Source organism: Trachurus japonicus, chromosome 16, assembly GCF_045865225.1.
Source record: "Trachurus japonicus isolate A0001 chromosome 16, Traja_1.0".
Classification (NCBI taxonomy): domain Eukaryota; kingdom Metazoa; phylum Chordata; class Actinopteri; order Carangiformes; family Carangidae; genus Trachurus; species Trachurus japonicus.
Window position 1 is genome coordinate 31,279,352 of NC_140922.1, and position 11,750 is coordinate 31,291,101.

The 11,750-nt window shown below is 41.4% G+C and overlaps 1 protein-coding gene across 1 annotated transcript; it reads left to right on the top strand.

Annotated features, from left to right (window-relative positions):
- Nucleotides 1–2,257: 2,257 nt before the first annotated feature.
- LOC146972655 (dynactin subunit 3-like) lies at nt 2,258–11,501 on the top strand. The gene is made up of 7 exons (XM_085802117.1): nt 2,258–2,293; nt 6,431–6,515; nt 7,185–7,271; nt 7,387–7,470; nt 8,628–8,686; nt 8,777–8,836; nt 11,415–11,501. Exons 1-7 carry the CDS (start codon nt 2,258–2,260, stop codon nt 11,499–11,501), a joined length of 498 nt encoding a protein of 165 aa, XP_085658243.1.
- The last annotated feature ends 249 nt before the right edge of the window (nt 11,502–11,750 follow it).

Sequence of the window (11,750 nt, forward strand, 5' to 3'; positions counted from 1 at the left end):
CAACTCTTAATTTTCCTTTGGTAGGGTGATGTACTCCGTGATGGGGGATGTACCACACTTTTCCATCATCTTGTTCCAGCTGTTCAGTGGGTACCATCTCAGCATAACCTTGATCCAACATGTCACTGAGAAATGAAGTGTACTCCTCCTTGTACTTGACATCTCTCTCAAATTTCCTCTTCAGGCCTTGAAGCCGCTGCTCTGCCACACAGCGATTATTTGGTAAGGCAGGATCTTCTTCTCTGAAAGGTAAGTCAATACAATAATGTCCACTTTTCAGTTCTGTTGTACTTTGCACAGTCTTCATGAATTTAATGTCCTCTCTTGACATTTCCAACCGTTCCACTGATGTCTTTTCACTGAAATCGTGGTTATATTGACTGATGAGCATCTCTTCCAGATGTTCCACAGAGATTCGATTAGTCGTGACGACAGCACAGCCCGTCTTGACTCCACTGCTGTTTCCACTGCGCAGTGGTCCATTTATTACCCAGCCAACTCTGGTTCTGACTGCGTATGGTCCCTCACTCTGGCTGTTAATCAGCTCCCAGGGTTCCATCACTTTAGGAGCGTCTGTCCCAATGAGCAGATCAACCTCTGCATCCAGATGATGAAGTTTTATGTTCCTCAGATAAGACCATTTTGCAATATCCTCTTGCTGTGGGATGTTCAGTCTTGACACTGGCATAGTCTCTTGAGTCATAACACTTGGTAACTCAATAAAATCATCCACGTCCATGCCAGACACTTCCACACCAGACAATACAGTCGTACTCACAATTTTCCTCTGACCATGGTTCTCAATAAAATGTTGGCTGGTTTGCCTCTCAAACCCAGTCTCCTTGCCAGACTGACAGTGCAGAATGTACCTGAACTCCCAGGATCCAAAAAAGCGTAAGTCTGCACGACCTCATCACTCATCTGGCATTTAACCTGTACTGCAACAATAGAGAAGACAGCATCATCCTCTTCACCGGCCCCTATAGCTCCACATGTCTGAGAAGGTCCCGGTGAAACACTCGGTGGAGAGCTCACAGCTTGTGTGTCCTTTAAGGATGTACCTTTATCCCTTTCTTGAATGTGAAGGACTGATGGATGCTTCTGGTTACACACAATACAGACCAAACGACTCCTGCAGTCTTTGCTTCTGTGACCAACTCTCAGGCAACCAAAACAAATTCCATTTTCCTGTATGAAAATTATCTTGTCCCGATGCATCTTCAACTTGAACTGTGAGCATTTATCCAGAGAGTGACTGTTAAGTTTGCAAAATAAACAGCATTTGAGATAACTTTGGGCAGAGGAAGACTTGATGTTACTGTCCATGTATGTTTTGTTGCTTTCCTTCACAGCAGAGACACTGGTGGCAAAAGTGCTTCCATTTCTCCTTTGCTTTGTGTGAATGACATTGGAGGCTTTGCTACGGCTGACAGGTGACAGATCTTGAATATTGCCAAAAAGTGGGTCAGAGAGTATTTTAACTTGTTTTTCCACAAATGTCACAAGGTCAGTGAACATTACTCTGCATCCATTTTGCTCCTGCAAATCACATGCAACACTCCTCCACTTCTCCCGTAGCTTGTAAGGAAGCTTCATCACAATAATTTTGAGATTGGAGGGCATGTCCAACTCCTTCATGTACATTATCTGCTGTGTCAAATTGGAGCAACCTCGAAGAAACAGGGAAAAAAGATTGCAGTGCTGGTACATCCTCTGTTTTAATGGGGGGCCAGTTCAGAATTTTTTCCATGTAAGCAGAAGCGATTTTATGTTCATTGCCAAAATGCTCCATCAGTAGGAATTTGGCCCTCTGATAACCCACACTTGGGGGTAGATGCTGACAGCTCCTGACAAGGTCTCTTGGCTGCCCCCTGGTGTACTGTTCCAAAAATGACAGGCAATCACTGGCATTGTTAGTTTTTCCTTCTACACAGTTTTCAAAGGATCTCATAAAGGATTTAAACTGAAGAGGGTCGCCATCAAACACAGGGATATTTCTTACTGGCAAAGCAGATGCTAAATTTTGCTGAACCAACAATGCAGTGATGTCATTCTGCCTTTGCATAATGTCCATAATATCATTGCAGGGGTTATTATTGCGGGGTAGATTCAGAGTATTAGGAACCATTCGTGTTGTGTGAGTTTGACTCATTACTGGGCCAGTGTCAGTTTGTGTCGTTGCTGCTCGTCCGGGCCTGACGTTCACTTGGGTGTTAGTTATTAGTGATGGTCTGACGTCAGTTTGTGTTATTGCCGCATGTACAGGTGTGACAGTGACAACCTGAGCCTCCATGTGAGCAATGTTATTTGCAGCATCTGTTTGTGGAACAAAATCATCCGCGTGGAGATTCAGTGGGCGTGTTCCTTGAGCACCAGTCCAGTTCCTGTCAAAATATGAATTAATTGCGTTCGATCCTTTAGAGCCACATTTTGAATTGATTTCCAACACATTCAGTTTTGCATTAGCGGCCGCAAGTTCCGTTTCCAGAGCGAACAGTTCCTTTTCCTTTCTGAGTTTTTCCTCTTTTGCTTCCAATGCGTGTTTTCTTTCTAATGCAGCCATGCGCTCCATAAGTGCCGCTTTGTCGGCTTCTGTCTTTATTCTTGCAGATGATGTTGATGATGCTTTAGATAACCTAGAGTGCGCTCTGGAACGCTTCTCCTCTTGACATGAAACATTTGAAACACTGTCTTCGGGGTTAATGTCATCAGAAGCCACACTTAAGTTACCAGGAGGTGGCTCAGCATCATTTGATTGCACATATGGATAGCCAGCATCAGATAACCAACATTTTACCTTTTCAATGGAATTCGAAAACCCAGATCCTTTTGCATGAAAATATATATTTTGCCGTTCAACTTCATCCTCAGGCAAATTCAGATTCAGAATGGCTTCGTGCATGTCTTTGGCTTCCTCGAAGCATTTAATGCATTTACTCAGCTCGGCTTGCACTGAGTTCACATTGTCAGTGGATACCATCAAATCACACATTTTATCGATGCTCCTTTTTACATGCTTGCATTTCAAAGACCTTTTTTCTTGACACGTCTTTAAATAAAATGTTAGACCCTTTGAGGTAAACTTGACACTCCTTTTTGAGAGCACGGACACAGAGTCATTTGCTTTGGCTGCAGCCTCAGACATTTTTCCACATCAAGTCCTTTTCAATCCTTTAATTTCCACACTTTTGTTTGAAATACTCATAACACACAGGGATATTGTTTGTGACACACGGCTCCGCATCAGAGACTTTTATGAATGAGAGTAGGCGTGGCTTACCAGGAGATAGTAGAATTGCGCAGCACGCGCGCGGCCCTCCAAACTTCCAAAGATCCCAATAAACATCCAGTGCAAAGAAACGATGATTCAAACACTCCAATAGTGATGCCGTTTTCCAATACAGCCTCCTCGTAATTCTTTGCTCACCGATGCTGTTGAGTAGTTTCGTGTGATGTCCGTCGGCCAGTAACTCTCCAAACCCGCACGTTTTCCAATCCTCTTTCACAAATCATCAATCCAATATCCAAGCTGTCAGAGATTTCATCCGCCAAATCTTCACTTTAGGGTGGGTTTTTTACTTTATGTAGTGGCTATTTGTCCTTGGTGTCTATAATCAAAAAACTTCAAAATTATCAAAACTATAATGAAACTAAATCAAATCAAACGGCCACTGAGACACCTAGGGAGTGAATTTACGCAGGATAAAACAAAGTCCATTGTCCAGGCAAAAAATGAAGTTTCTTAGGTTTATTCTCCATCGGCAAACAAACAAACAAAGAACAATGGGCCTTTGCCGCCTCTCTTGCCCTGGTAAAAAACCATCTGCCCTCCCAGGTGCCTAGCTCACCTGTGACTGCCAACCCCTATATGTAAACTCACCCGGTGCGCTCCAGCTACCCAGTACCTTCAAAGTAAAAGCATGGTTAAGTGCCAAAATAAACGTAATCAATACTAAATATCATAAACAAACTAAAGGTGTATTCCCCAAAACTAAACCACAAAAAATAACTAAATAATAAGTGATTAAATAATACAAAAGTAACAAATAGCTCCGACACAAACTACTCAGTGAAGCCGTTGTCCTCCGACTTGGCTCATCTCAGACACAGAAGCTGCTAAACTGTTGTTGTTTTTTCCTCCTCTCCTTTGGTGAGGGGAGGAGGGAGGAGGGAGGGAGGGACGAGACAACCGCATAAGTGATGATGATTGGTTGAGGCAGAGTAAGGTTTCATGCTAAGCCAATCAGAGGCAGTGTTCAGTTTGTACACAAACCACACACGCACGCAGTTTAGCCTCACACACACGGACTAGCAGAGGGAAGCTGCCGAGATCGGAGGGAAAGTGGAAACAGACACTACTTAAATCTCCCTGAGGTAAAAGACAAGAACATGTGAGGTGTAGCTACATTATGTCCCGGAGCGAAGTGTTTGTCCTGAGCTTCTGCTCACCTGACTCTGTGCAGCTTCTTCATTAAATCCAAACAGTCCGACACAGCGACGCACTGCTCCTTTAGACTCTAAAGTCTCTGTAGCTCATCAGCTGGAACTCTTCCAGAGCAGCTACAGCAGCGTTGTGACCTCAACCATGGTTGGTGAGAGCAGAAATGTTGTTGTTGTAGTGAAAATGGGCGAGCTCGTGAAGACGCGAATTTACACAAAGTCAAAACGAGCGATAAATCGCATTTCTCGCGTATCTCGCGTTTGGTCGCGCGTATAAACTCGAGCGAAAAAAAAAGCGTTCCTCGTGTTTGGTGGGAAGCCCCTTGTGGGTCTTCCCACCAAACACGATGAAAAGGACGAAGACGCGAAGGTCCCGTCGCCATAAAAGAATCGGGTGTATTGCGTCGCAAAAAAAAAAAGTCGCGTCTACCGCGTCTCGCGCCTAATCGCGTCTCGCGCCTAATCGCGTCTTTGCGTCACGGCCTTTTACACCGCGGACGTAACGAATAAACGGTGACGGTGTGAACGAACAACACAGAACAGGACCAGACGTGGCGTTGTTTCCTCTTTTCACCGACAGCTCCACTCTCACTTACTTACACTAACTACTGTTATTGTTGAGGCCAGATAATTGTGGGATTTGTAGTTTTTGACCAATCGTGTGCTCTTTCTTTTTGTGATTTTTCCGGTTCACACATGTTTGTTTTTTTTAGGGGCAAATGCGAGTGAAATGCTCGCCCATGGTGGGCATAAGAAAATGTAAGACCTGTCTAAAATTATTTAAGACTTGAACACAATAATTCAACAAATTTAAGACATTTTAAGACCTAAAATTTAGATTTTCACATTTTAGACTTTTTAAGACCCCGCGCGCATACCATTTCATATAAAAGTTTAAGTGCATACATATTTTATGATTCTGTGTATTATATATTTAAGACCATCTTAGAATTTTCTAATAAATTTAATACTTTTTAAGGCCTTAATTTTAGATACATGAATTTAAGACTTTTTAAGGATCCGCAGATACCCTGTTGTGCGCTCGCAGCAGGACAGATAATCAGATGGATAATCGGTATAAGTTAATAATTTCACTTAATGTGGCCATGAATAAATTAATTTCGATGTTTCGCCTGTTATTAAACGCAAATCTTGAATAGGTCTCCGCTGTTTTCACATTTAAAAAGGTCTTTGTTGTCTTTGTACAGAGACAATATGAGATTTGCTTGTAGCCACAGCACTTAAAAAACCCACTGTAACCTATTTTCATAGGCACACCAGCCTCGCTTTCAATAAAACACACACTCGCATTCCATAATTGCGATCAGTGAAATATATGAAAACAATAAAATACAATTTAAAAATGAGAGAAAAAAAATCCAAATTCTTCGACATATTTAAACTTAAAAAAAAGAAAGAAAAAGTAACGCAATAGTTACTTTCCCTGGTAACTAGTTACTATTATAGTGAAGTAGTGGAGTTACTAACTCAGTTACTTTTGGGGAGAAGTAATTAGTAACTATAACTAATTACTTTTTAAAAGTAACGTTCCCAACACTGCTCATTGTCCTTCTTAAGTAGTGTTTTTATGTTTCTACAAAATGAATAAAGGTTTCATACTTAAAAAACATCTTAATTCCAGTTGTACTCATAATGAGATTATTACAGATGTGTAAGTTTGTAGAATGAAATGTTTGCCTTGTTGTCCTGCATACACATGGCTCCAGACTAACCTTTTTTTACTAGGAGCATTGTGGCCCCTAATTTAAAATTTAAGGGGTGCACACTGTAAATGGACTTGCAAAGCAAATATTCACATTTCCTCTACATTTATGATCCTCAGAGTCCAGATTCTGAGTGCTAAGGCCCCCGATTTAGGGGCAGTCTGAAGCCCTGATACAGCAAATTCATGTTACACAGTATAAAATAAATATGAATGACCTTTCTGTATCACTACTATAAAATCTACTCATTGTCCTCTGTCCTGCAGTGTGCAGAGCCGCTGACCAGGATTCAGGCAGGCCTCACCAACATGGCCAACAAGAGGGAGCGAGTAAAGATCCTGCACAAGAAAAGTGAGTTGCATGTTGTTTTGTTTCTGCCCAGACAACCTGGATCATCGGCTCAGTGTAACTATGTATTGTATTTATTGATGAAGTTACACCAAAAAATTGCTATAGTCATAGCAGTAGGTTTGTTACCTTTAATTGTCGGTGTAAGCTACTTTTAGAACGGCGGAGCAGAGCCGCGAGCTGCAGAGGCTGATGGGATTTCTTGGTTTCCCTCATCAAATACACAATCCAACAACTCCACAACGCTCTGGTGGACAAGTTGTGACCTGCACATTCACCACGCTATGAGATAATAACACAACGTTACCAGACAGAGTTGTTTTAGAGAGTGTGTGTGTAGGTCACAACTTGTCCGCCAGAGCGTTTTGGAGTTGTTGGATTGTGTATTTGATGAGGGAAACCAAGAAATCCCATCAGCCTCTGCAGCTCGCGGCTCTGCTCCGCCGTTCTAAAAGTAGCTTACACCGACAATTAAAGGTAACGAACCTACTGCTATGACTATAGGGATTATGGCAATGGGCCAATTTGCCAAAATGTTGAACTATCCCTTTAAGGCTGCAAAGCAAAAGTGAAATTCAAAATGTCATGTCAGCCCAGGGATTTATTCTACTGTCAGAATTGAGTCCATGTTTTGGTGAGACTTTGATCTCAGTCATTGTTGCTGTGCTGCAGTCGAGGACCTTCTGAAGTACCTGGACCCCCAGTTCACCGACCACATCACTGTGCCAGACGCTATGAAGCTGGAGTTCATCCTCGCCGGTAAGAAGCCGGAGGAACCTGAAACCTAATTTTTAGTCCTATAATTGTAAAAAATAAAGACATATCAAGCCATTTGAAGCTGATTCAGTCCTTGATGTGGTGTTTGTTCCCACAGAGGAGGACTTCCTGCTCTCCCAGGCTGCTCTGCTGGAGCAGGTGAGCAGCATGCAGCCGCTGTTGGACAGCAACTACATCAGAGGTGAGTGTCACCTGGCAGCAGGATGCTGAGCGAATCAAAGACAAAGGAACATCTGCTCTGTGATTTTAGAGAGGAGATGATTCACTCAGGTGTCGACTAAAGTCAGACAGACAGGTTTATTATTCACAAAGGGCTTGAGAAAGCTTCAGATCCCCACTCAGTACGTTTACATGCAGAGCTTAATCGAGCTATGCTCAAAATTCGATTTTGGCGTCAAGTCAGACTTCTGTCCTTGTCTCAATATACATGCAACTGAGAAAACCGAATAACTGACGGGGTCCGCCCCCTCATGCGCCGTCACCCGTTGCTTCAGCGGGTTAATGCGCCCCCTGTCCTGTTGACTTCTCTGTCACCTCGTAAAAAACTGAATATAAACAACTTAGTAGCTTAATAATAAATTCTCAACTGCAGTTCCCGACCAGACGCGCCAGTCTGGGCTGGATGCGCGGAGAATAGGATACGGGCTTCCTTTTTTCCTCTCTCTCTCTCTCTCTCTCTCTCTCTCTCTCTCTCTCTCTATCTCTCTCTCTCTCTCTCTCTCTCTCTCTCTCTTTCTTTCTTTTTTTAATAAAACACTCTTGCTGGTCGCGCTGTGTGCAATGCATTGAATCGGCGCTGATGTTGGGTTTTTTTCTTTACTTTGCCGGTTTTGGCTGGCTTCTCTGCTCCACTTTGTGCCGTCTCTACTGTTGTGGAGCATGCGCACATGTATTGTCCAGTTATACTCTGACTAAGGCGTATACATGACGGAGAAAATCGAATTCCAATCGCATTATCTGGGTGTCTTAATCGGAGTTCTCAACTCCGATTTCAGTCCGACTAAGGTGTTTACATGCACTTCAGTTGTCCAGTTATAGTCGGATTAAGGCAATAATTCGGTTTTTTCAAGTGTCATGTAAACGTACTGAATGTCTGAAAGGTGAATTTCTGTAGAAGTGTTTTTGTGTCTTCATGTAACTATGATGCCGTTAACAACATTTCTCTGCATCCATGTTTAGCACTTACTGTATACTTTAGCGGGAAAACCAATGTAATTCCTGGTGTTTGTATTCAGTCATGTGGTGTTTTGTGTTGTTGTGTAGCTGCTGGATGAATAAAGTGGACGCACCACCACCGTTACGTACTTGATGTGTGTGATGTGTTTCTGTCGTTTACAGACGTACCAGAACACGCCACCAAGTTGCAGCGGCTGTCACAGATCCACATCAAAGAGCAGGTGACCGCCCTCTTCTTCTCCTCCTCTCTCTTTACCTCTACACATCCTCCTCTCTTTCTTTTACATTTACTGTTTTGTTTTTTTCTCCAGGACCAAACTGAGGCTCAGTCTCTGGAAGTGAAGAAGCTTTTTGAGGAATACAACAAAATGGTACAAACTTGTTGTTGTTCTCTCTGTAGGGATAAAACAATTCTATACAGCTGTGGAAAAAAATTAAGAGCCCACTTCAAAATGATGAGTTTCTCTGGTTTTTACTATTTATAGGTATGTGTTTGAGTGAAATAAACATTTATTGTGTTATTATTATTATTATTAATAATAATAATAATAATAATTTTATTTATATAGAACTTTTCAAGCAAATGCACAAAGTGCTTTACAGATAAAACATCACAGAAAAAGAACAAAAACAGAAGAAAAACCCATGCAAACCCCCCTCCCTCTGAGGTCACATGACCCACAATCAATCAAAAATAGCCCATAGTCAACAGCAGTGCACCCACCAAAACAGTAAAAGCACAAATTCACAAAGGTACAATACAAATGATTTTATAAATAAGTAAAAATAAGTTTTAAAAAATGCTCTTGCAGTACAGATAAAATGTTAGAATAATTAAACAAGAACAGGAAATAGTTAAGAGTATGCCAACCTATAAAAGTGGGTTTTAAGACGTTGTTTAAAAACTGCAGTGGAGTCAGCTGATCTAACACTAAAAGGAAGGCTGTTCCAAAGCCAGGGGGCCAGAGCTAGTAGTAACTACTAACAACATTTCCCCCAAAACTGAAATAATAATATTGGGCCTCATTCACCAATATCTTCTTAAGAACCTTCTTAGATTCTTTCTTAAGTTGTTCTTAAGAAGTTCCTTAAGAAAACCCTACGTCAGATTCATCAACGCGTTCGTAAGTCTCAGAATTGTTCGCAGCTGTGTTCCTACTTGATGAATGCCATCTCCTCGTAAGTTGAGGGCGTGTGCCAGGTGAGTCTAATTAACATAGGATTAGCATAGGTAACGGCCCCATCAATGCCCGTAAAAGGGCATGAGACTGCAGGGCCGTGTGCACACAGAACCCACAGGCACTGAGCAGAGAAGGTGAAGTGAGAAAGAAAGTTGAAATGCTCAAATGAAAATCTGGGAGGGAGCACCAGACTCCAAACATAAAAAGAACTTAAGCAGTGAAGTGGCGCTACTGCGGCAGGAATGAAACAAAGAAACAAACAAAAGGCTTATATTTAGTTTATATTTTTATATTTAGACTATATTTAGTAGCGTCAGCAGTAGATGCAGCTCTTCGGGTTGTTATCAGAGAGACCACACTCTCACATGTGCCATCATAAATATCATCATATTATCACATATGAAAAAAAAAACAGTTGTGTGTAGTGTGAACACTTACAGTAAGTGCACTGTTGCAGCCCGCAATTAGGAAAAAAAAAAAATCATATCGGCAGATGTATGCCCCCCCCCCAAAAAAAAAAGATATGATATGAATTAAGTGTCTATAATGTTTTTTAAGAGACTGCAATGATTTGTCAATTATTATTATTAATATATATGATTATTAAAAACATCATAAAAGATAAGAAAATAATTCTTATTCAAATCATATAATGTCATACAACTGCAGAACAAAAGAAAACGCTATAATCGGTTATTTTTGCAGAAGTCTCAGCACCTAAAGGTGCGTAGGTATACTCCTGACTGTTCTTAGATTTTGTTCTTAGTTAAGAACAAATTCTGGATAAGAAAACATTCATGAATGCCACAATCTTCGTAAAAACTTCGTAAGTAGGACTTAAGAACAAATTTGTTCTTAAAGGTGTACAGAAAAGAAAATTGAATTTGAGCCCACTCTGGGTCATAAAATTAGTGTAATAACTCATCTATCAGACGATGTAGGCCAAACTTTGTGCAAAATTCTATTTTTGAGTAAATCCGTGATGAAAGTGTGTATTTTAGTGTAGTTTTTTTTTTCGTATTGGATAATGCAGGCGCACGGATTATACGTCAGCCTGTACACGATTCACTAGCCACTGATATTGGATCCGTAATCCGTCATTCAAACGTCTGAGACACGCACACACACACGGAGCTCGGTCTCGCCCCAAACTTTGAATATCCCGCCCGCTCGATAACGACCAATCAAATTCATTTTCCTTACTCGGGTAAACTCGTGTTGCAGCTCGTGACAACTCGGCGCGACAAACGGGACAAACGGCCATTTCTGTACACCTTTAAGAACGGTTCGTGAATGAGGCCCATTGTTATTTAGAGCTTTTATTGGCAGAAAATTATGTCTTTTCAAACCTTGAATATGAATAATAAAAAGAAAACATATTCATATTCATTCCTAAACAACATAACAAGAATATTTTAATTTAGGAAGAGTTTATAAATCAATTTCAGTGGGATAATGTCAATGTTTAATCCCAGCAGTGGTTTTTATAATCTTCCAATAAAATCTGATGTGGTTCAGGTGATCACCTCATCAGTGTCTCATTAAGACGAATGAGTTGTGTTTGTGTTGGTATTGTTAGAGATGCTTTTTAAGAAACATTTGTGAAAGTAGTCTCTTTATTTTTGAATAATCAATAGCTCTTTTCTGCTCTGAAACTGAACTCGTAAATCAGATGTAAATGTCGACACTGACCAAATCTCTGTGAGTCGAGCTGCACGAGGAAAGAAGCTCCACCCACTGAACTGACCTGTAAACATGTGATTGGCAGATGTTCCTGCTGTCCAAGCAGTTCACCCAGTGGGACGAGACCCTGAGGAAGCTGGAGGAGGCCAAAGGCATCCGGCCGGTGGAGTAGTAGAGACCGTTGGACCTGCACTTTGTGGTGACAGCGTCAGAGCTGCAGCTTCGTCCTGAGACTAAAGGAATCCAACATTTCACTGCTTTTGGTTTTTTCACCACCTGTTTCAACCCAGGGAAATGATGTCATCTTAAAACGGTTGATTCAAACGAAACATCTGCTTTTTCCAAAATAAATTCTACTGTCATGTGAATCGGATTTTAATATCATCCATATAAAAACAACAGTTCCTGCACCTGTGTTTAT

What these genes read in the sequence shown, in the direction of transcription:
- LOC146972655 (XM_085802117.1), top strand. Translation starts at nt 2,258, where the DNA reads ATGTACAGGTGTGACAGTGACAACCTGAGCCTCCAT. An exon ending in AAAGATCCTGCACAAGAAAA is followed by an intron (nt 6,516 to 7,184) that starts GTGAGTTGCATG and finishes GCTGTGCTGCAG; the next exon opens with TCGAGGACCTTCTGAAGTAC. An exon ending in GCTGGAGTTCATCCTCGCCG is followed by an intron (nt 7,272 to 7,386) that starts GTAAGAAGCCGG and finishes TTGTTCCCACAG; the next exon opens with AGGAGGACTTCCTGCTCTCC.